Raw genomic sequence first — 21,428 nt, forward strand, 5'->3', positions numbered from 1 at the left:
AGGAGGAACAGGGATAAATATCCGGGGGACAGGTTTTTACAGGAACCCAGCCAGGTACCCTGTGGTGGAGGCAGCGCTGGGTGCTTCTGTAGCTCCTAGCCCCACCTCACATCCACCCTAGGGTGAGGTGGTATGGCAGAAGCGATGTTTTTATCTGACAGGTGAGGAAAGGAAGGTTCAGAGGGCCTGAGAGCAGGGAAAATCAGAGCTGGAGGGAGCTTAGAACACATAACACATGAGATATAGCAGGACGTGAAAGGGCCCCAGACTGGGCTCAAATCCTAGTTCAAACATCTACTAGCTATGTGACAAGTACTAAGGCACGTAATGTCTTGGAGCCCGTTTCCTCACCTATAGAAGGAGACTAAAGACCACCTTTCCTTCCCCATTCTGAGGCTTCAATGAGATGCCATGATAAGCACCAGGCAGACCTTAGAGGGTTATGGGAATGGGAGCTGTCCTTATTAATAATTCAGAATCTCATCACCAGGAAGGTCACAGCCCAGGAGGAGGCAGAAGAGCAGGAGGAGCCCGTGCGACTTGTATGGGAGATCCGACACCTCTAACTCGTAGATGAGCAAAGTGGGGCCCAGAGCAGGGATAGGCTTTGCCCAAGGTCACGCCCACAAGGGGCACAGCTGGGCCTCAGCCCAGGCCTTCCGATGGAAAGGCCAGGACACTCCCCACTGCACCACCCTGCCCTCTCCCTCAGGTAGGACCTTGTGTCATCGGTTCAATCCAGCCTGGGTTAGGGTGTCCTGCAATGAGAGGGTAACCCCTACCCAACCCGAAAGGGCCCCAGAACAGGCATCCTTACAGTGCTGGGAGTGGTTGCTGTTTCTTGGGCTGGGAACCCCTGGTGGAGATGCACTAATGCTGGGCTCACTAGCAGCTGTCCCCAAGCTCTGTGAGGGTTCTCCTGAGCTCTCATTCTTCATGTGGCCTGGGAGAGAGGTGGGGCTGGTGGTGAGAAGGTTTGTGCCAGGGGTCCTCACAGTGGTGGAGGCCAACGTCGTTGTTGAGGTAGATGGAGGGGCTGTGGAGGGAAGGCAGAAGACAGGGACAATGATCCAAGCTGGCCTGATCCGGCTCAAGTTTCTTGGGCCCATCTTCTCCCTGGCTGCAGCAATCACTAAGCCCAGTCAGGCTGACCAGAACTTGGGACTAACATAGTTAGCCCTGGCATACAGTAAGCATTTAATAAGTGCTTGCTGGATGATAAATTGCTTGTAACATGGATGAATGAATGAAAAAACAAGCTGACCTAACCCACTGTACTGGGCCAGACCCAGGCTGTACCATCTCCCTCTCTCTGGCATCTTGCCATCTGCCCTGCTGCATTCTCCTACCGCCTCCCCTTGCTTTCCACCCCTCCCTCAGGGGCACAGTGATTAAATCCACCATCACTTCTGGAAAGGGCTGTTGAAGCCACCACACCCCATTTCTTAATTCTCCAAGCCCTTCTTTCCTAAGGTTCACTCCAGGCCCTGCACACAACAGGCACTTAATAGATGTGTGCTTCCTGACTGACACTGACTCATGCTCTTTCTTGAGAAGAATAAAAACTCTGAGGGCAAGGACCATACTCCTTGGGGTAGAGAAGAAAGAATGCTTTCTCTGAGTTTGGAAAACTTGGGCTTGAAGCCATACTTGTGTCACCTTGGACAAGTCACTTAACCCCCCTTTGCCTCAGTTTTCTCGTCAGGAAACTAAGGAGGTTGGACTTGAGGGGCTCTCTTCTAGGTCTAATTTTGGAACTGTATGATACTCAGATGCTGGTATACAGTAAGTGCTTAATAAATGCCTTTTTATTCATTTCACTTCATCCATCTCAATGACCAATGCCAACCAGGATAAAATACAAATTCTTTATCTTGGCACTCAAGGCCTTACTCCATCTGGTTCTACCTTTATCTAGCCCTATAGCATACTTGACCAAATGAGATAATATTTATAAAGGGTCTGGCACACAGCAGGTACTTAATAAATGCTTATTTCCTCCCCTCCCCACTTCCTTCTCTCCTCCACACATTCAGTATCAGAGCTGAACTTTTCCTCTCCTACCTCCAGGCATGTGCCCTGGCTGCCATGATGGGACAGTCCACATGCCTCCTCTCCCTCTGCTGAAGATTCCTCGCCTCAGGGTCCTCTGTCTGGTTCCCTCCTCTGCCCCAACCACACTTGGCCTCCTGTGACACGCCAACCCCTCTCCTAGTAGGCTGCGTGCTGGCTGAGGGCAGGGACCGCACTGTTTTCAGTCTGTCCCCGTGCTGCTTGGGACAGAGGAGACCCTCAGCATGAGTGATGAATAGGAATGAATGGTTTTCTTAGGCTAGGCAGGTCGTTCAGGCAGCTGGGGCTGCACTCAGCAAAGACAATGCCCATCCCTCTAGAGCCTTAAGGTTTACAGAACTGTCCCCCTCAATCCCCACAGGAGGGAAGGAGCAGAATTATGATCACCGCAGTTCTCATCCCAGCAGAAGTTCAAGAAAGGACTAGACTGATGACATGTAGGCACTGGGATCTGAACTGGGTCCCCGACTCCACATCCTGCACCCTGCTCTAACCAATGCACCACGGGCACAAAGGGGGAAAGAGATGGGGAGAGATGGGGCCAATGATCCCATCCCTGCCTCTGGCCACTCTTACCTCGATAGCACCTCTTCATGTCTGGGCCCAGCCACATGGAGTCAGGACAGGCACAGGTGTACTTGGGAGAGTGGATGGAGATCTGGGGGGCAGGAAGGCACAGGTATTCACAGCCACCATTGGGCTGAGAGCTCTGCTCACAGGCATCAGGAGCTGAGGAGGAGAGAGAGAGGCTGATGGATCAGGTCAGGGGGGCTCCAGACCCCAGGGCAGGGGAAAAGTCTCCTTCTGGATAGTCTCTCAGACCCTGGGGGCATTTAGAAGATAGCGATACTGGGGCTTAAGAAGGTCACCAGATTAACCGCAGGTCCCAGAGACAGGCATCCCAGCTCCAACCTTGGACTTTCTCTATTCCAACATGGGGCCCTACAGATTCCTGCAGAATCACAGACTTCTACGGAGTCCAATCCTCTCACAAAAAAGGAATCTACACCATAACCCTCCTCCAGTAAGTGGCCATTCAGGTGTAGACCTCTCAGGAGGGGGACCCACACATCCTGAGGAAGCCCCTGCACTTTGGGGAGCTCTCCATGGTAGGAATTCTTTCCTGACATCAAACCTTAACTGGTCTTTCTGAGATCCCCCTCCCCCCAATTATTCCTGAGTATTCCCTCTGGGGCCAGACAGCACGAGCTGATCCTTCCTCCCCAGATCCTTGGAGGACCCCACCACCACCACCAAGTCTTCTCTTCTCCAAGGTTCCTTCGAGTGAGTCCCATATAACAAGCATCTAGGCCCTGGACCATCCTGGCCTCCTTTAGATGATCTACAATGGACCCTTGGAGATAGTGGAGGGTGATCCCAGCCCAACAACTGGCCATGGCTAAAAAGGAGGACTCCTGGGCTCTGAGACAGATGCCCTGAGAGCCCAGGCAAGTTCATCTTCCTCTTTCACAGACTAACACTGGAAGAAACATTCTCATGCCCACAAGTCAACCTCCCCATTTTAGATAAGAGTAAATTGAGGTTCAGATTGGGGTAGTGATCTCCCCAAGATTCCACAGTAAATGAACAGCACAGTGGAGAGGTGCCAGCTCTCCTGACACCCAGGTTAAGGATCTTTCTTCACTTATAAATGAAGGATATTACTGTATTATTTGAGAAACTCACCAGAAAGAAAATTTAGAGATCACAAAAAAAAATCTGACTACTGGCAGATCACTTCCCTACTTGGGGCCTCAGTTTCCCCAGCTGTAAGACTAGACCTCTAAAGCTTCTTCCACTGTTGGCGTTCTGTGGTTTATGCTTTTATTACTTTTGAGTCCCATCTAGTTTTTTAGGGTTTTATTATTTTATTTGTTCCCATCTAGTTTTTGATGCAAAACAGTATTCCTTAGGCCAATTCATAACATTCCAGAATCTCCAAGGCAGCCAGGTGGTGCAGTGGTTAGAGCTCTGGGCCTGGAGTCAAGAACACTTGAGTTCAAATCTAGCCTCAGGCACTTTACCCTGGACAATTCAGTCCACCTCTGTCTGCCTCAGTTTTCTCCTCTGAAAAATGAGAATGATAAATAGTACCTGTCTCTCAGAGTCATTATGAGGCTCAAGGAGAATACATGTCACATCGCTTCATAAACCCTAACATTCTATATAAATGTTGGCTATCATCTCTGAGCTGGGCTAGACTTCAGAGGTATCCTGGCTTAAGCCATACTTTGAACAAGAATTCTCACTAGCCCATCCCCAACAAATGACCACCCAACCTCTGCATGAAGACTCTCCAGAAAGAGAAAGCCACCCCCATCCAGGCAGCCCAGTCCTCCTGGGAACTGTTCTCATTTTTAGCAATGTCTGCCTCACATCAAGCAGAAATCCACTTCTCCAAGACTTCCCCCACAGTCCCTAATTTTCCCCACAAAGATCTAGTCTGGTCCCTCTCTAGCACAGGACAGAGACAGATACTCTTATTCCCCAGAAGAGGCTCCAAAAGTCTAGCCCAGCTTCAGGGGATAGAAATTTGCTTCAAAATACTGATCCATAAGAATAATCTCAAAGCATACCCTGAATGTGGCTTCCAAAGAGAAACCAGAAGTCATCTAAGCTATATGAATCTGTCTAGAATTACTATATGGCCTCCCAGGAGACAGATTCAAAGGATCAGCCTTAAACAGGGCAGAGAAGCTCCCGCATCTTTATAATAGCTGTCCCATCTCTGTGGGGCAGTTTGGTTACAAAATGCCTGACACGGAGTCTCTCCTTTGACGTTCAGAAGAGTCCTAGGGGATAGGGAGTGAAAGGGCTGGTATGCCCATCTTGTAGATGTCTGAGGTCTAGAGAGATTAAGAAACTTATGTAAATCTGGAGAAGAAACCAATCCATCTCAATCTCTAAGCTAAGGATGATGTGCTAGGCAGGCTGGTGCTAAAGGCAGAGAGAGAAGCTCAACGTGAGGGGGGCACCCTATCTGAGGAGTCACCACCTACCTTTCGGTTGCTTCAGTTCATGGAAAATGACGATGTCATGAGGGTTGTTGAGGTTCTCAGCCAGGACGGAGATTTCAAGGCCATTCAGTCGGTTGGCACTGAAGATGGCTTCGTTCTCCAGGTCTGTCCAGAACACCCTGTCCTGGGAGGCACAGGCAGAAAAGATGAGGTGTTGTCCCAAACTTCCCAGGAGCCTCCCAGTCATCCTGCCACCAACTCTTTCCATCTGACTGGGATTTCCTTGAGAGTCATTTATGACCTTTCTTTGTAGCCCTGGCACTTAGCAGGGCACCTGGCATACAGCAGGTGCTTAGTCAATGCTTGATGACTGACCTCGGGCTTTCTCTGGGCCCTCAGCTTTGTCCTCTGTGAAATGAGAAGGGTGGACCAATGACTACTGCATGTACTTCTAGCTCTGAGCAAAGAGCCTGGGATCTAGGTTGGAGAGAGGGGCTCCACCTGTGAAATCACCGGTATAGGGAAGGAAGGGAATACTCATTTCTTAAGTACTTACTAAGTGACAGGCACTGTGCTAAGCTTTTTGGAAATCAGATTCCATCTGATTCACTACCCTGTGAAGTAGGTGCTGTTACGAGCTCCATTTTACAGATGAGGAAAGTGAGGCAGATAGCGAATGAAGTGACTTGTCCAGCTTCACACAGTTAGTGTTTGGAGCCAGATTTGAACTCAAGCCTTCCCAACTCCAGGCCCAGTGCTCTGTGTACTACGGCACCACGGAGCTGTCTGGAGGCACCCTGGTGGACGAATGGGAAGATTTATCTGAACTGATGCAAAGTGAAACAAGAAGAATCCAGAAAACAATATAACCATGACTCTGATCATATAAATGGGTAGAACAGTAGACTAAAGGCTGTGATTATAACGACCAGGAGTCGGCCCAAAGAAAAGGGGAGAAAACGTAACTCTCTCCCTTTTAATTTCAGAGCTGGGGCCAGTGGGTACAGAACGCAGCCTGTTAGTTTATTTTGCTGAACTGTTTTCCTTTCTTCCTCTTTTTAAATTCTTTATTACAAAGAATGACTCACTGGGTAGGGGGAAATGGATGTGTTCGGAATGAAATTTAAAAGAAAGAAGGGTTTCAACGTAAAAAGAGATGAGCAGGAGGAATCTTGACCTTTGTGTTAAGAGGTTGGAGGAATGAAAAACCATGACAATAAGGAGATAAGCAAAAAGACCCACAAATACCACAAGACGGGTGACTCATCTGAGTCTCTTCCCAAAGAGCCAGGAGGAGTTCGAGTTTGACTCCCTGGAGAAGAAGCAGCTGTTCGTTCTCCACAGCACAATAAGGACACAGATGACCGTCTGTGATAATCATCACAGGTGAGTGGACTGAGGAAAGAAGCTAGAGCTGCTAAAGTCTTATTTTTCTCCTATTTTTCTTTGCCACAGAGAAAAATCTTTGGATTGGAAAGGACCAAAAAAATGGCAAAAGGGAAGCGGATACCCCAGATAGTAGGGAGTATGCCCAGTCACTCATTAGAATCCCAAGTCATCTGGCCTAACCCAATGGGATCAAAAGAACCGATAGGCTGAGATGCTGTCCATGACGTCTGAGAAATCACAGCAGGTAGAAAATGTGCGGCAAGATTGGAAAAGGGCAAGTGTTCTGATGTTCAGAGAAAGAGAAGAGAGAAGAATCTGCAGAGATTTCTGGCAAAATTCTAGAACATATTCAAAAGTCAACTAGTGGAACAAATAAAATGATTGCTTTTTGAAGATGATATAATGGTTTACTTAGAAAACCCCAGGGAGTTAACTAAAAAAAAATTAAAACAATAATTTCACCGAAGTTGTAGAATATAAAATAAAAGCCACATAAATGACCAGCATTTCTGGGCATAATCAATCAAACCTAGCAGGAAAAGACAGAGAAATTCTATTTAAAACGACGATGGAAGCAAGTAATGTGGCAGCTGGCAAAGTAAATGCCTTGTGTCTAGAATTAGGCAATAATGATGGGTCCCGCTGTCCCCTGCACTGGTCAGATCCCATCTGGGATGCTGAGTTCAGCTCTGGCTGCCATATTTAGGAAGGACATTTATCATTTGAGTACATGTAGAAGAGGGCAGCTAGGATAGTGATGGGCCTTGAGATCAAGGAATCAATCACTATTTTGTGAAAATAGGGATGCTAAAATCCACTGTACCTCACAGGCCTACTGAGAATCAAATGAGATGATGTGAATAAAGCCCTTTCTAAGCCTGAAAATGTGACAGCCCTTCCATCCTCTCACCTCTCCCTTCCTCCATTCTATGATTCTCCAACTGTTTTTTGTTTGTTTGTTTGTTTTTTGTTGAGAGCAGAATCACTGCTTTCCAATCCTTGGCTAAGACAGGACCATTCTGCCCACAGCACCAACACTTTGGCCCCAGGCTATGCCTGTGAAGCAGCAGCAAGCCTTAAGGCCCCCATCGGGGTATGCCTGTGATAGTTAGAGTCAAGCAGACCATCCAGCCTCGAGCTCAGCCTCAGATTAAAAAAGGACACACACATAACCACAGACACATACAGAACTGGGGAGATAAAGATGGAAGGGTCGTTTGGGGATCTGTGAGGCCAAAAGTGTCAAACTCTTTGCTGCTGGCTCGCAAGCAATTGCAAAACTCCTGAGTGCAGCCTGAACCAGATTAACATTTAACTGGGAAAGGTGTAACAAAATAAGCAAAAAACAACACAGACAATGCTAATTTGTGTTTCTTTAAAGGATTCTTTCTCCCAGAAGGGATGGCTGAAGAGAGATCGTGAAAGCCTTGCTTTTCTTTTCCTTTCTTTATTATAGACTCTATAAAGGCATTATCTCTCTCCCTAGGACCAGCAGAGGAATGAACATGGTGGGGAAGCAAGTCTCCAGGCCTGTCTTCTAATGCCCTCCCAGAGGTCATCACACAAAGTCACCACAGGCTGGGAGGGACTGGAGCCTCTCTGGATACCCCCTAGACCTGCCTTGCTCTCCCTCCGCTCAGGATCCCCTGAAAGCTCCACCCAAGGGTCACCTTCCCTAAAGAGCCTTTTCCAGATGTCCCAGATATCGGTGGAATATCCCAGATATTCTCCCCTCCCAGAATCTCCCCCCTTACACAGGGAAGTTGTGTTGTATCTGTTTCTAGTGTCTCCTCAGTTGGCTAAGCCTGGGTCCCTTTAAGAGACCAAAACATACATTGACTGTTTTATGGTGTAAGCATCTGTGGTCCAAGGCAGAGGGAGCCCAATACATCCCAGTATTTAGAATGGTGAAACTCTGACAGTCACTGCATTTCACAAACTCACTATAAGCTATAAAATATGAGATGAACTTTTCTTGGTATTCAAAATATGCCCGTCTGACACCTCATGTTCTAAGCGCCCCCCTAGCCCTGACATACCCTGTTCTAAGGTCCCTTCTAGTGCTGATATTGGATGCGTTCAGCTTACCTCAAACACTGCAATCCCAAAGGGGTGGCTTAGAGCATCCACAGAGAAGATAAGGACCTTCCGGTTGCCACCATTGAAGTCAATGCTGGAAAGCTGATGCAGTTTGGAGTCCACCCAGTAGAGACGCTGGCTTAGTAAATCTGGCCAGAGAGGAAGGGAGAGAATTCAGGTAAGGTGGGAGGTGTCCATGGAAGCAGAGGGAGTGTGGAACAAGGGGGAACAGGCTCCTGATCAGGGGGCCCAGCTGCCCTAGAAACTGCCTTTCCTGGATGTCAACAGAGGAGGCCATGCTAGGCCCAGGGCATGGGGAATGAAGGGGGTCTGAGCTCCAGTGGCAGACTAGCCTTGGATGACAGGAGTGAACAAGAAAGTCAAGGAAGCGGGAAGCTAAGAGCATGGATGCGGACAAGGATCAGCGGCCCCAGCGGCCCCCTATAGCACCGCATCCCTCCCTCTCTGGTCCTGCTCCCTTCCCAGAGCACCTGAGCTCCTGCATGCAGCGCCCCCACCTGCACCATCCCCTGCCACCGTACTTCACTCCATCCCCATGGCCAAGTACTGTGCCCCATGTAATTTCATGACAACCTTACACTACAATGTTTCCTTGCATTCATTTGGGGTACGCTTATAAACATAAATGATATCTCCTCCAGGCAGTGTCAGCTCCTTGAGGGCAGGGGCTCTTCCCTGGGGCCTAGCTCAGTGCCTAGGCACATAGGAGAGAAGATAAAGATTGAACCTGTGATTTCATTGGCCTGGGGAGCTCTTGGCGAGGACTCTGCCTTTACCCATGCAGACCAGCCCTCTTTCTGTAACTTAGAGTTTTAGAATGGTCTGGGGTCACTGAGAACTCCAACAACTTGGCCAAGGTCACCTTGGCAAAATACTTCAGAGGCAAGACTTGAACTTGGGTATTCCTGACTCAGAGGTCAGCTGTCCATTCCCTAGCCAGGATGCCTCTTGCCTGGCACAAAGAAGGCATTAAGAAATGCGTGATCTGAGACAAGCCATGTAGGCTTCTGGGAACTTTAGCTCCACTTCCAGGCAGGAGTTTGATGAGGGGCATGATTTGAGAAGACAGGGTACACCTTCCACCTTATTGTTTCCAGGGATGGGCTTGAGCCCATGCACGTGGTCCTGGAGCTGGCCACAGCCAGGCTTTTCTGGGTGACTTTAGGCCAAGTCCACTCTGTGCCAGAGTCTATCCTGTTGAGCTCCACATAGGAAGAACCAGGTCTCGCCAGCACCTCGGAAGGCAAAGGTGTGAATCAAAATTTTGAACTCCAGCTTAATGACTAGCATGCTGTTGGGGATTTAGCTCTGAGTCCAAGGAGAGTGGGGTATTCCTTTTCCTTCTCTAATTCCCTACTATGGGATAAACTAACAGGCACTGCTGAAACTTCAGCAGCACCTCCCCCAAGAAGCCCACCTGGATTGACTAGAATACAGCTTATTTTGTCCCATCTAGTTTGGGCCCATAGGAACAGAGAGTGATCAAGCTGCCACAGAGCCTTAGGGTTCAACCCCCTTATTTTTCAGAAGAGGGAGCAGGAGTCCAGAGGGGACAGGTGACTTGCCTGATGTCACAGAGCCACTGAGCATCAGAACCTGGACTCAAATCCAGTGACTTCACACTTATTTGACAAAGGAGAAAACAAAGACCCAGAGAAGGAATGTGACTTGATGGGGTATGCAGCCAAGTCTTTGGACCCTCAAATCTGGCACTTTCTATTGTAATGACATCAGGGGTGCCATCTTGACTCAGACGTGAATTGGATTGAAATGAGACAGAGCCGAACCAAGTTGTCAGCCTCACTCTCTCTTCCAGTCAACTGGAGTCCAGAGGCAGGACAAAAATCAAGATGCCTGGTGATGGCTCAGGAGACAGAGGCCAACGTTGGCATCTTTGATGTCTGACCAAGCCCTAAGTGCTCCAGAGTGCCTGCTTCAGCCGCCTTTGGGCCATTGGAAAATTGTTCTCATCTGCCCATTCCATCAGGGGAGGTCTTCAGTTCACCAAGAGGCTGTGACTATCAGCAGTCTCTGCCCGTCCGACAATTTCCAATACCCAAAGGGCCCACTGTGTGAGTATCTGTGATATGATGCCAATAAGCAGCAAGGAAGCTCCCCTGCCAAACACAGCCTGGTGCCACCAACACCTCCACTGGGCAGACACAGTGGAGGCAGACACAACTAGGCAGACCTTGATCACCTGGGGCAGGCAGAACCAAGAGCCAGCTTAAAGCTGCCTGCTGGCCCCCAGTACTTTTGAGTTTTTTCTATTATTAACAACAACGGCCACACTGAAGGGATGAAAGGTCCGTCCCTTCCCTCCCATCCCTTTGGTTCTCTGCCTAAGGTTTTAACCTCTCTCTTCTGTCCTTTCATAGAACAGTATAGGACAAGGAGTTTTTACTCTGACTTCCCATAGCCTGGCCATTCAGAGCGGTGTGGCAGAAGCCCTAGAAGTCAATTCTGATTCATTTTTACAATTCCTTACAACAGAAGTGTCCTAAAGCACAATAGGATGCCTTAGGAACAATAGGCTCCAGTCCCTGGAGGTCTTCAAAGAGAGGCCCAAGCAAGGCTGGAGAAAGGGGTCTCATTCAGGTGATGGCTGAACCAGAGGAGAGACAGGCAGCATGGCATAACAGAAAGAACTGAATCTGAAGTCAGAAAACCCAGGTTGGCATCTGAGTTCTGCCATCTTGTTGTGTAGTCATGTCTGGCTCTTCATGGCCCCATATGGGGTTTTCTTGGCAGATACCAGAGTGGTTTGCCATTTCCTTCTCCAGCTCATTTTACAGATGAGGAAACTGAGGTAAACTGGGTGAAGTGACTTGCCCAGGGTCACACAGGTATCTGAGGCCAGATCTGAACTCAGGAAGGGGAGTTTCCCTGACTCCAAGGCCCAATTCTAAGCAACACAAAGCTACATATACATACATACATACATACATACACGTATATATATGTCCGTGTCTATGTTTGTGCCTGTGTCTCTATCTTTGTCTAGTCCACTCATGTCTTGGTGTGATGTTTCTATCAGTTTGTCAGGCTACATACTGAGTGTATCTGCGTTATAGATACACTTCCAGAAAAGTTGGGGTCTGGGAGCAGTGCTGGACATAATGGGAACAGGCTTCTCCAAACTAGTGATGGCAAAGGGAGGGCCTGGGTTATCTCCAGACTCACCCAGGGTGATTCCATTGGGCCACTCAATGTTGTCCAGAACTAACACCTGCCTGTCCACTCCGTTCAGGCCCGATTTTTCGATCTTGGCCTGGTCGCCCCAGTCAGACCAGTACATGAACCTAGAACAGCCAGAGAAGGGAGAAGAACACAACAACGTTTAGCACAATGCTTGGCATAGAGTAAGTACTTAAAAACATTCATCCATTCATTCATTCCTTCATTCCATGTCCCACAGTAAAAAACAGGAAAGCCAAAAGGAAAGAGAAAAGAATAAGTGTCTATATGGTGTCGATCCTGTGCCAGGCATCATGCTAAGACCTTTATAAATATTATCTCAGGGGCATCACAAGGGCAAGAGAACCAGACACTCTAGACTTGTACTAAGCATCCAAGACTGAGCCTCTGAGGATGGAGGGACTAGCTTAGCCTTGCCATCTATCAGAGAATCTTCCTACAACACTCCTGAAGGTCTCTGGACAGCTCCGGTCATTGGGAAGCTCTCCTTAGATGGAGGTAAAACCTGCCTTTCTGTAACTTCTATTCATAAACGAATGTGAACCCGGGTCTTCTGATACAAAATATGGTGCTACAGTATTCTACTTCCCATTGCATTACTTTCCAGGGGCCAGTGGAACCACTGTTGAGTACACATCCCCCATGATGCAGGATTAGAGCAGAGCTTCGCCAGCCCTTCCCAAGGGGGCTTCAAGGCCACAAACCATGTCCCCTAGTGGCCAGCCTACCCTCAGCCCCCGAACACGACTCACCCATGGAGTGGGTCCACAGCAATGGCTCGTGGCTCACTCAGATCATGGTTGAAGAGGGTCTTCCTCCGGCCACCATCCACAGTGGCCACAGAGATGGTCTTGTTGCCAGAGTCGGTCCAGTAGAGGTGTTTATGCACCCAGTCAACTGCCAGGCCCTCGGGAGAGTGCAGCTGGCTGTCAATGAGAACCACCTGCTCCGTCCGGTCATTGGCTTTGTCGATAAAAGCACTAAAGGGAGCAGAGAGGCAGCTGTGGGGCTAGGCAACCACCCATGCAAGTCCAGGGCAGAGGCCCCATCACACATGGCTCTCCCTCTCCTGTAAACCTCCCTGCTCCCCCGGCCCAATCGATGTGGCTGGGGAATGGTACCCCATGCCTACAATGCTCTTTCCTCACCTCTGATTCATGGCTCGCAGCTTCCTTTAAGGTTCATCCCAGGGGTTGCCTTCTATAAGAAGCCTACCTGGATTCTCTCAATTCTAGGACTCCCAGAAGGGCTCTCAGAGGTTACTTAGTCTAACCTCACATTTTACAGGTAAGGCCCAATGAGAAGGGAGTGATACAGTCACACAGTAGGGCCAGAATTCTGAATTTTGAATGCCAAACCAAGCATTTTGTATTTAATCCTGAAGATGATTGGAAGTCACTGGAGTTCGTTGAGTGGTGATGGGGAGTGACATGGTCAGATCTTCATTTTAGGAAAGTTACTTTGGTGGCTGAATGGAGGACGGACTAGAGTGGGGAGAGATTTGAGGCAGGCCGACCACCAGAGGATTATTACAGTAATCTAGGCATGAAGTGTTGAGGATCTACACTCGAGTGGTGGCCATGGCAGAGAAGAGAAAGGGGAGTATTCGACAGATGCTGCAGAGGTGAAATCAACAATCCTTGGTGACAAATTGGAAATGGGAAGGTGGGGTGAGAAAGAGTGAGGAATCTGGGATGACCCCTATGTTGTGAGGGTCTGGAAGGAGAGTGTTACCCTCTGCAGTCACAGGGAAGGTGGGGGGCAGCTGGAGAAAACATACTGAGTTTAAGATGTCTACTGGACATCCACTTAGAAACGTGTGAAAGGCAGTTAGAAATGTGAGACTGGAGGTCAGCAGAGAGGTCAGTGCAGAGGTCAGTGCAGGATAGCTGAGAGTCAGGATAGAGATGATCATTAAATCCACGGGAGTTAATGAGGTCACTAAGTGAAGTGGTGTGGAGGTGTGACCTGGCTTTCTTATTCTCCTGGAGTAATGTGCCATTTCCTTCTCCAGCTCACTTTACAGATGAGGAAACTGAAGCAAACGGTGAAGTAACTTGCATAGGGACACAGAGCTAGTAAGTGTCTGAGGCCAGACTTGACCTTGGGTCTTCCTGACTCCAGGAGCTTGTCCACAGCAGGTCCAGGATCCACTGTCCAAGTTCCCGCTGGCTGCCAGGCTGACTGAGGCTTAGCCACAATGAGTTAAATATTCTGGCTACAACAACCCATAAGGTCACGGCTACTGTGGGTGATGGTTGATGGGGGCCTGCGCTGATAAAAGTGGCTGAAGTGGCCCCGAGCTAAGCGTCTCCTGGAGAGCCCAGGTGGCCTGGCCTCGACTCTCCCCCAGACACTGGGCTGGCTCCACGTGGCCACAGCCACTCTGTGTCCCTGCCTCCTCCTTCCTCGCAGCTAGGAGCGAACAAAACTATAATTTCTATGGGTAAAAAGACAGACAAGATCACCTGGGGGAGGAGGGAGAAACAGAGACTCAGGGATGGCACGAGAGGCCACTTTCCGACTGTGGGAAACATCCTGGGTTTGGCATCAAGAGCCCAGAGTGTGAATACTGGCTGACCCTTGTTAGCTGTGTGACCTTGGGAGAGTCACTTTGCTCGGGAGGCAGCATGCTGGAGGAGGCAGGCCCTGAATTTTAGCTAGGAAGGCCTGCGTTTGCATCCTATCTCAGACACTAGCTATGAAACCACAGGCAAATCTCTTCTCTCCAGACGTCTGTTTCCTCCTCTATAAAGTAAGGGGGTCAAATCCAATGACCTCTGAGGTCTACACTCCTTTCATCCTATAACTTCCTGGAATCTCAGGCTCCCAGCCTATAAAATGGGTATAACCATGCTTGTGCCACCTTCTTTTTGCTCCCCAGCACTTAGACCGATGCCTGGCACACAGCAAGAGCTTACTTGCTGATGGAGTGACTACCCCCTACAAAGAGTTCAAGCCTAGAGATCCAGCACCTACCCTGCACCACTGTCTTCACAGGCATCTTCACAGGCAAAGAATGAGGCTGGGCCTTGGACAAACTCAGAGCAGCATAGGGCTGCAGAGTCTGGAGCCTGGTACAGCAGGGCTTTGTAAACATTCATGAAATAATTCTGCTGGTTTGGTGGTCACCAGATCCAGCCTGGGCACAGCAGCCTGTACCGGAGGCCATCCAGACTCCATACCGAGGACAGCTGCAGCTCTACTGGCCTCCTGGTCCCACTGCAGACTCCCACTGACCATGCAGCGACATAAGCCTCTGGGGAGACCTCCATGTTTCCATAATGGTGTAGGGAAACTGACCCCTCAGTTGGGGGACAGATCATCTGTGTAGGGCACCACTCCATGGCCTCTGAGGGAAGACCACTAGGAACGCCTCCATTCTAAGTGGGTGGTCAGCATAGGTGCCAGACAGGACTCCCACAGGTAGAGTGTGGGTCACTTGGCCCCTTCCCATGCATTTCCCACTGCCACCACCAGGCGGCAGGAGAGCCACTTGAATGGTACTAAGGACTCACATTTCATAGGACTGTCCATCTTGGCCTGGAAGGTTCCTCAGAGGCCCTTAAGGTCAAGAGGCATTTACAGAGGCAGTGAAGGGGCAGAGCCGGGATTCAAACTCAAGTCTTTAGACTCCTCCAGCTGGGTCTCAGGCTCAGAGAATGAGGTTGGGGGGAGGGCAGAAGCACAGACAAGACATTGGGCTTTGAGTCTGACATCTTGGATCTGAATTCCAGTTTTGCCATTTGCTGAGTGACCGAGCAGGCGTCTTCCCTTTCCTGGACAACAACTATTTACTGCTGGGTCCTTTCAGTGGCATCCGACTTTCCATGACCCATCTGGGCTTTTCTTGGCAAAGACACTAGAATGGTTCACCATCTCCTCTGCTCATTTTACAGGTGAGGAAACTGGGGCAAACAGAGTAACGTGACTGCTCAGGGTCATCCAGTCAGTAAGGGTCTGAGGCTGGATTTGAACTTGGATCCTCTTGAATCCAGGTCCAGCATTCTACCTTCTGTACCACCTAGGGATGACTAGGTATCTACAATGTGCCTAGCACTGTGTGGAGTGCGAAAGATATAGATCAAAAGGGAAACCGTTCTTGCTCCTATCTATAAAACCTGCGGGGGGTGGGGGGTCATCAGATTAAAATGTCATTGGGAAATACTGAACAAAATAAATAAAAATGCAATAGAACATGGATGAGGTTGGCGTGTGATTGTCTCAGCCAACAGGGCTTTTGTGTGATCTCTTTCTGTATGGTTTCTATGTGAGACGGACCCAGCTCCTCTAGAGAGAGAACGAGGGGATGGATGGAGGGGTCCCTTAGCAATGGTGAAGCATTGTGAAGATGCTGTGTGTGCATGTGTGTATGTATGTGCGTGTGTGCATGTGTATGTGCGCATGCATGTGTGCATGTGTGTGCGCGTGTACGTGTATGTGCGCAGACTCTGCCAGACTTTCCCAAGCCAGAAAGTCACTGGCTCACGGCCTGGGAATGGGCTGTGGCTCTGTCATTCCAGGCCCAAGCTGGTGGAGTTCTAGGCAGCTGACTGCCAAAGACCAGGCCGTTAGATGATGGTCACAGTAGCTCCCCAACTTGCCAGACTGTGCCCCAGGGAGGTTGTGATCTGTATGGGGGAGTGAGGACTCATCCTGCAGGAATCACAGTACTCCGAGGTGTGTCCATAAGCCCTCTGGTGTAACACACAGTCTTCAATGACTGTTTGCAATGACTGTTAAAGGATTATCATGGGAGTCAGGAGACCTGGTTCTAATTTGGACCCTGACATTTCCTAGCTGTGTGACCCCTTAGGGCTGGGTTTCCCAAGCCAGTTTCTTCACTAAGAAGGGGGATGCCAACACCCTCATCTCGCACTTGTCTCAGAGCCTCTGTTTGTTATCTGAGAAATGGGGGCACTAACACCACTCATTACTTATCTCCTCACGGCCCAGCTGACTCTCTGAGGACTCCGCTTCCTCTGGCAGAACACCCTCTGTACCCTGAGGATGGAGTTGGCACGAGGGATTGCAGGGGCTCACCTGTAGATCTTGCGGTAGAAGAGGTCACACCAATAGATGCGGTTCGTGGCCACCTCCACATCCAAGGCCACCACGTTCTTGAGCATGGGGATGAGGGGCGTGTAGTCCCGCTTGCCCAAGTTGATCCTTCGGACTTCATGGCGGTTGGTGAAGATCAGGGAGGGGCTCATGCCTGCTGCGGAGGCCGCGGATCAGGGTCAGTGGGGGCTGGAGCCCAGTTCTCTCTCCCTCCTCTTCCTCTCTTCTCCCTCTCCCTCTCTCTCTCTCTCTCTCTCATTGATTCTGACTGTCCTCAGTCCTCCTCCTCCATGGGGACCTCTCTGCTTACCCAGGCTCTGCTATCCCTGCTCCTCACCTGCTGGTGCCCCAAGCTCCCTTCCTCCCATGTGTGTGTCCCAGCCTCACCGACAGCCTTGCAGTTCTTGGAGAGTGTGTCCATCTCGTAGCCTGGGTGGCACTCACACTTGAAGTAGCCCTTGTAGTTGATACAGATCTGGCTACAGGCATCCGGGTTGTCACACTCATTGATGTCTGGGGGGAGGGGAGGCACAGGTGCCCATTAGATCCTGCCCCCTCAGTCCCTGCTACTCCCCCCCCCCCCCAACACTTTCATGGGTTCTGAACCACCAGCCAACAAAGGGACAACACAGGAGGGCCAAGTTGGGGGCATGAAAGGAAAAAACAAGCCCTGAAGTCAGGAATTCTGGCACTAACATTTGCTGAGGTCTCAAGTGTCCCCATCTATAAAATGGGGACACAAACACTCCCAGAGTGCCACAGAAATATGAATTTTTTACTGCTTTTCTCTTAACCATCACAGCTGGACAATGTGGGGGAATGGTTGAGGACAGCATATCATGGGCCCAAAAGGTCAAGCTGGCCACTGTCTGAGCCTCGGTACCCACTTCAGAGGATTGTTTGTACGATGATGATGCCCAGAACTGGATACCATCCTATAGGTGGGCTCTGACTAGGGCAGAGGTCCAAAGGACTACCACCTCCCTAGTCCCGGAAGCTCTACCTCAATTAATGCAGCCCAAGCCTGCATTAGTTTTTGTGGCTACCACACCCCACCACTGACACGACTGAGTTTGTGGTCCCCAGATTTTTTTCAAACTGCTCAGATAGTTTAGACCAAGCTTCCGAGGAGCAGACCCTGGGTCTGCGGTGACAAAACACATTTTTTTTCATTAAATTCAGATCGTCTGATATCTCCCCAAGCCCACACTGAGGCTCATACTGAGCTTATGGTCAAAAAGGCTTTGTATGGACGGCTGGTGGTCATCTTTTAGGGGCAGCTTCCTGGAGGAGATGTCTTTAAGCAGGTTTCCTGGAGGGATCACTGGGTCTCCCAGTAGGCCTCACCTCCACATGTCTTTTTGTCCAGCAGCTCATATCCTGGTGGGCACTCGCAAGCATACCCGATCTTTAGGTCCTTACAGATGTGGGAGCAGCCACCATTGTTGTGGGCACACTCGTTAGCCTCTGGAAGAAGAACAATAGGTCTGAGGCCCTTGGGGCCAGAGTAGACCCAGGGTGAGGGTGTGCTGAGGAGTAGAGAGGCACCTGAGGGCACTGAGAGGGGGTCAGGCACCAAGTTCCTCAGGGCTCAGCTTCCTCCTGGCTCTTAAGCTGTCTCAGTGTGGGCACGGGGTGGTCCAGGCCTCCCCTTCCCAATCCAACCTTGACTTGGCTGCCTTCTTTTTCTTACTCCCTCTCTCTCTGGGGCAGAGGCCTATGGTTTCCCTAGTGACCCAGGTGCCTGGCCCTTTGCCAAGAATTGGAGAACTCCTAAATGCAGCAGGAATCCCAGCTGTACCCTCCCTGGCAGGCAGCCATCTACCTCCTCTTGAATACCTCAAGTGACAGGGGGTTCACTACCTGTCATAGCAGCCCCTTCCCTTCTGATCAGATCTCACTATGAGAAGGTTCTTCCCGCTATCCAAAGTACATTGGTTTTTTTGTAACTTTTTCCCCAGGACTAAAGAAGACAAGGATAATCATTCCTTTCCACATGTCAGCTCTCTGGATACTAGAGGGCAGCCACTTTATCCCTTCGGAGTTAATTCCAGAGTTTAGTCCCTCCAGTCTAAACAAGCCTCCTGGGCCTGGTTGCCAGCCTGTCCTGGACACGCGCCCTTGTCAACATCCTTCTTGAGATGTGGGCCCCAGGATGCAACTCTGGGCACAGCAGATGGGGTCTAACCAGGGTAGGAGACGAGAGTATCTCAGATCCTAAGGAAGCTGGAGGGGACCTCAGAAAACCACCCCTTCATTTTACAAAGCAGAAAACTGAGGCCCAGGGAATTTCAGCCAAAGTCCCACAGGGAGTAACAGAGGCATGATGTGAACTCAGGTCACCTTGACTCTAGAGACAGGGCTCTTTCTATAGTACTACATTGTCTTCTCTGATGGCTATGCCATTAGAGATGGAGGGGCTTTTAAATAGCCATATCATACTGAAAGCTCATGTGAGAGCTTGTGGTCAACTAAGACATCTCCCCTCCCCCCCAGATCTTTCTTCATTTGACCTACCACTGCCTAGGGCTAGTCACCCCTTTCCCATCCTCTCCTCATGGAGTCAGCTTGTTCTTCCCCTCCCAGGTCCTTGCTCCAGACTTCTGAGCCTTCCTAGGGGCTCTGCATCAGATATTTTTGCTGCCCAGAGCTAAAAGAGCCCCTGGGGCCTGGTTTGTCTGTACCTTCCAGGCAGGAGTGCACAGAAGTCTTTGGGTTGGGGGTGGTGGAGGGGGAGGCTACTCTCTACCTCAGTGGCCCATCTGCCCCATGCCTGCTGAAGCAAAGAGATGGGGCCATTCCCAAACCCACCTCGCACTTTCCTCCACCCCGGGGTGGCCCCTGGCAGCAGCTGCAGGTGCCTCTGGGACCCCCAGCTCACACCATGCATAGCAGGTGGCTTCCCCGGCCATGCAAAGGCAGCTCTGCTCTAGACCCCTTCCACCCTCCAGGGCCATGCACAACTGGAGTGCCCCAAGCCATGCAGAGAGGAGTGAGTCCCCTTTACCCCTGGGCTGCCTCTTCCTTCCCTGGGCCGCTGTGGTAACTGAAATAACAACAATGTCCATGATGATGAAGATGATGGTGATGACGATGACCCCTCCCACTTCTCTACCACTCACAGGCTTACAAAGCAGCACGTGAAGGAGGTAAGCACCAGGACACTGTTCCCATTTTACAGAAGGGGAAGACTGATGGCTTGCCCCATGTCCCCTGAATCAGAATGCCAACAAAGGTCCTTTCGTTTGCACTCCCCCAAGCCCTTCCACTGCCTCCTGGGGTTCCCCAGGGGGTCTGGCTGCCTGGAGGTCCTTCTCGTTCAGGAGCCAGGTCTCCCAGGCCTTCCTGAAGCCCAGGAGGAGGCTGTCAGGGGATGGAGGATGCTCAAGGGTTGTCTCAGTGAACTCAAGGGCATCCCCCTCAGAGGCTGAGCTACACAGAGCCCAGAGACGGGCGCCCTATCACCAAAACACAGATTTATTTCAGAAATGTCTCTTGGCATCTTTTCTTTTTCCACCACCTTCATCTCCCTTCTCCCAGTAAACAGGAGCCAATCCTGAGGGTCTAGGGCCCTCCTGTCTCTGCCTCCCATCTTTCACTGCATCCTCGATTATTTGGGGGGGCCAGAGCCAGCTTGTTTGGGACCCTGGGAGGGGTCTGGGTAGGGGGAGGGGTAGGAAGGGGGCTCCATCCTGACATTTAGGGCTCCCCTTCCCAAGCCTTTGCCAAAGTGCATCAGAGCAGGCAGGGAGTGACCCTAATAGAATCTCAGGGAATCATGGGACACGAATATCATCAGGGGCCTTGGAGACTGCAGGATCATGAGATTCTGAGTTGGAATAAACCTTTGGGGTCCAGTCTGACCCTCCCAGCTTAGAGGAATCCTGAGGCCCTGATAGTTGAAATTACTTGCTGAAGGTCACACAGATGATGAGCAGCAGAGGGGTGGAGTTGGGGACAAAAGGTGTCCTGGGGTCACCCTAGGAGGTCAATCCAAAGGGAAGCAAGCCAAGGAACCAGGTCAGGGCTCCCAGAAGTCCCCAGCAAGGACCCCAAACTTGACATGGAGTCACAACACACATGTACCATGTTCACACAAACACACCCATGCACACTCCACTTGGATAAGTCATGCAAGAGAGACAGGGAGGAAGAAAGGAGGTTTAAATTGGTTAATGTCCCCTGGCTGACTTCTGTTCCTCCCTGGGATACGGTGAGGGGTGCGAAAGGCAGGAAGGGGAGCTCTGTCCCCTTTTCTGGAAGGTTCTGCCATGTCCAGGAGGAGTCACTTTCAATAAAACAGGGCAGGCCCCCTGTCAGAGCTAAAGGGGACCCAGGGGCAGCTGGTTTGCCTTGGGCCTGAGTAAGAGCCAATACTTCCCCAACTTGTGGTCCCCCAGTGATGGCAAAGGCACCATTGGACCCCCTCCCATGCCTAGGGTTTCTGGTAGTTTTGTGACTTCCATCCTTCACTTAACCCACTGCTCTACCCTCTGGGGTCGAGTTGTGCAAGACCACCAGAGAGCCCTCCAAATACCTGGGGACAGGCACCCCTAATTTCTCCAATGGATCCCCAAAGGGCATGATCTCCAGCTTGCTCACCATCCTGGGCATCCTTATTTGGATAAATCCCAGTTCACTGAAGTGCTT

General features: G+C 50.4%; 1 protein-coding gene across 8 annotated transcripts in view; it reads right to left on the reverse strand.

Annotated features, from left to right (window-relative positions):
* Window positions 1–21,428, reverse strand: part of LRP8 (LDL receptor related protein 8) — a 129,593-nt gene that overhangs the window by 12,531 nt on the left and 95,634 nt on the right. For 3 of the 8 annotated variants that reach the window (XM_072649503.1, XM_072649507.1, XM_072649510.1), the window contains 10 exons: window positions 19,786–19,824; window positions 18,126–18,245; window positions 17,166–17,291; window positions 16,761–16,935; window positions 12,470–12,697; window positions 11,703–11,821; window positions 8,508–8,647; window positions 5,073–5,214; window positions 2,650–2,802; window positions 818–1,036 (listed from right to left, as the gene is read on the reverse strand). In XM_072649503.1, the coding sequence (XP_072505604.1) occupies window positions 818–1,036; window positions 2,650–2,802; window positions 5,073–5,214; window positions 8,508–8,647; window positions 11,703–11,821; window positions 12,470–12,697; window positions 16,761–16,935; window positions 17,166–17,291; window positions 18,126–18,245; window positions 19,786–19,824 (1,461 nt within the window). The remainder of the gene's footprint in view (window positions 1–817; window positions 1,037–2,649; window positions 2,803–5,072; window positions 5,215–8,507; window positions 8,648–11,702; window positions 11,822–12,469; window positions 12,698–16,760; window positions 16,936–17,165; window positions 17,292–18,125; window positions 18,246–19,785; window positions 19,825–21,428) is intronic. The other 5 variants (XM_072649506.1, XM_072649509.1, XM_072649505.1 and 2 more) reach the window with 3 other exon arrangements.

The sequence above is a fragment of the Notamacropus eugenii genome, chromosome 2 (assembly GCF_028372415.1).
Source record: "Notamacropus eugenii isolate mMacEug1 chromosome 2, mMacEug1.pri_v2, whole genome shotgun sequence".
Taxonomy (NCBI): domain Eukaryota; kingdom Metazoa; phylum Chordata; class Mammalia; order Diprotodontia; family Macropodidae; genus Notamacropus; species Notamacropus eugenii.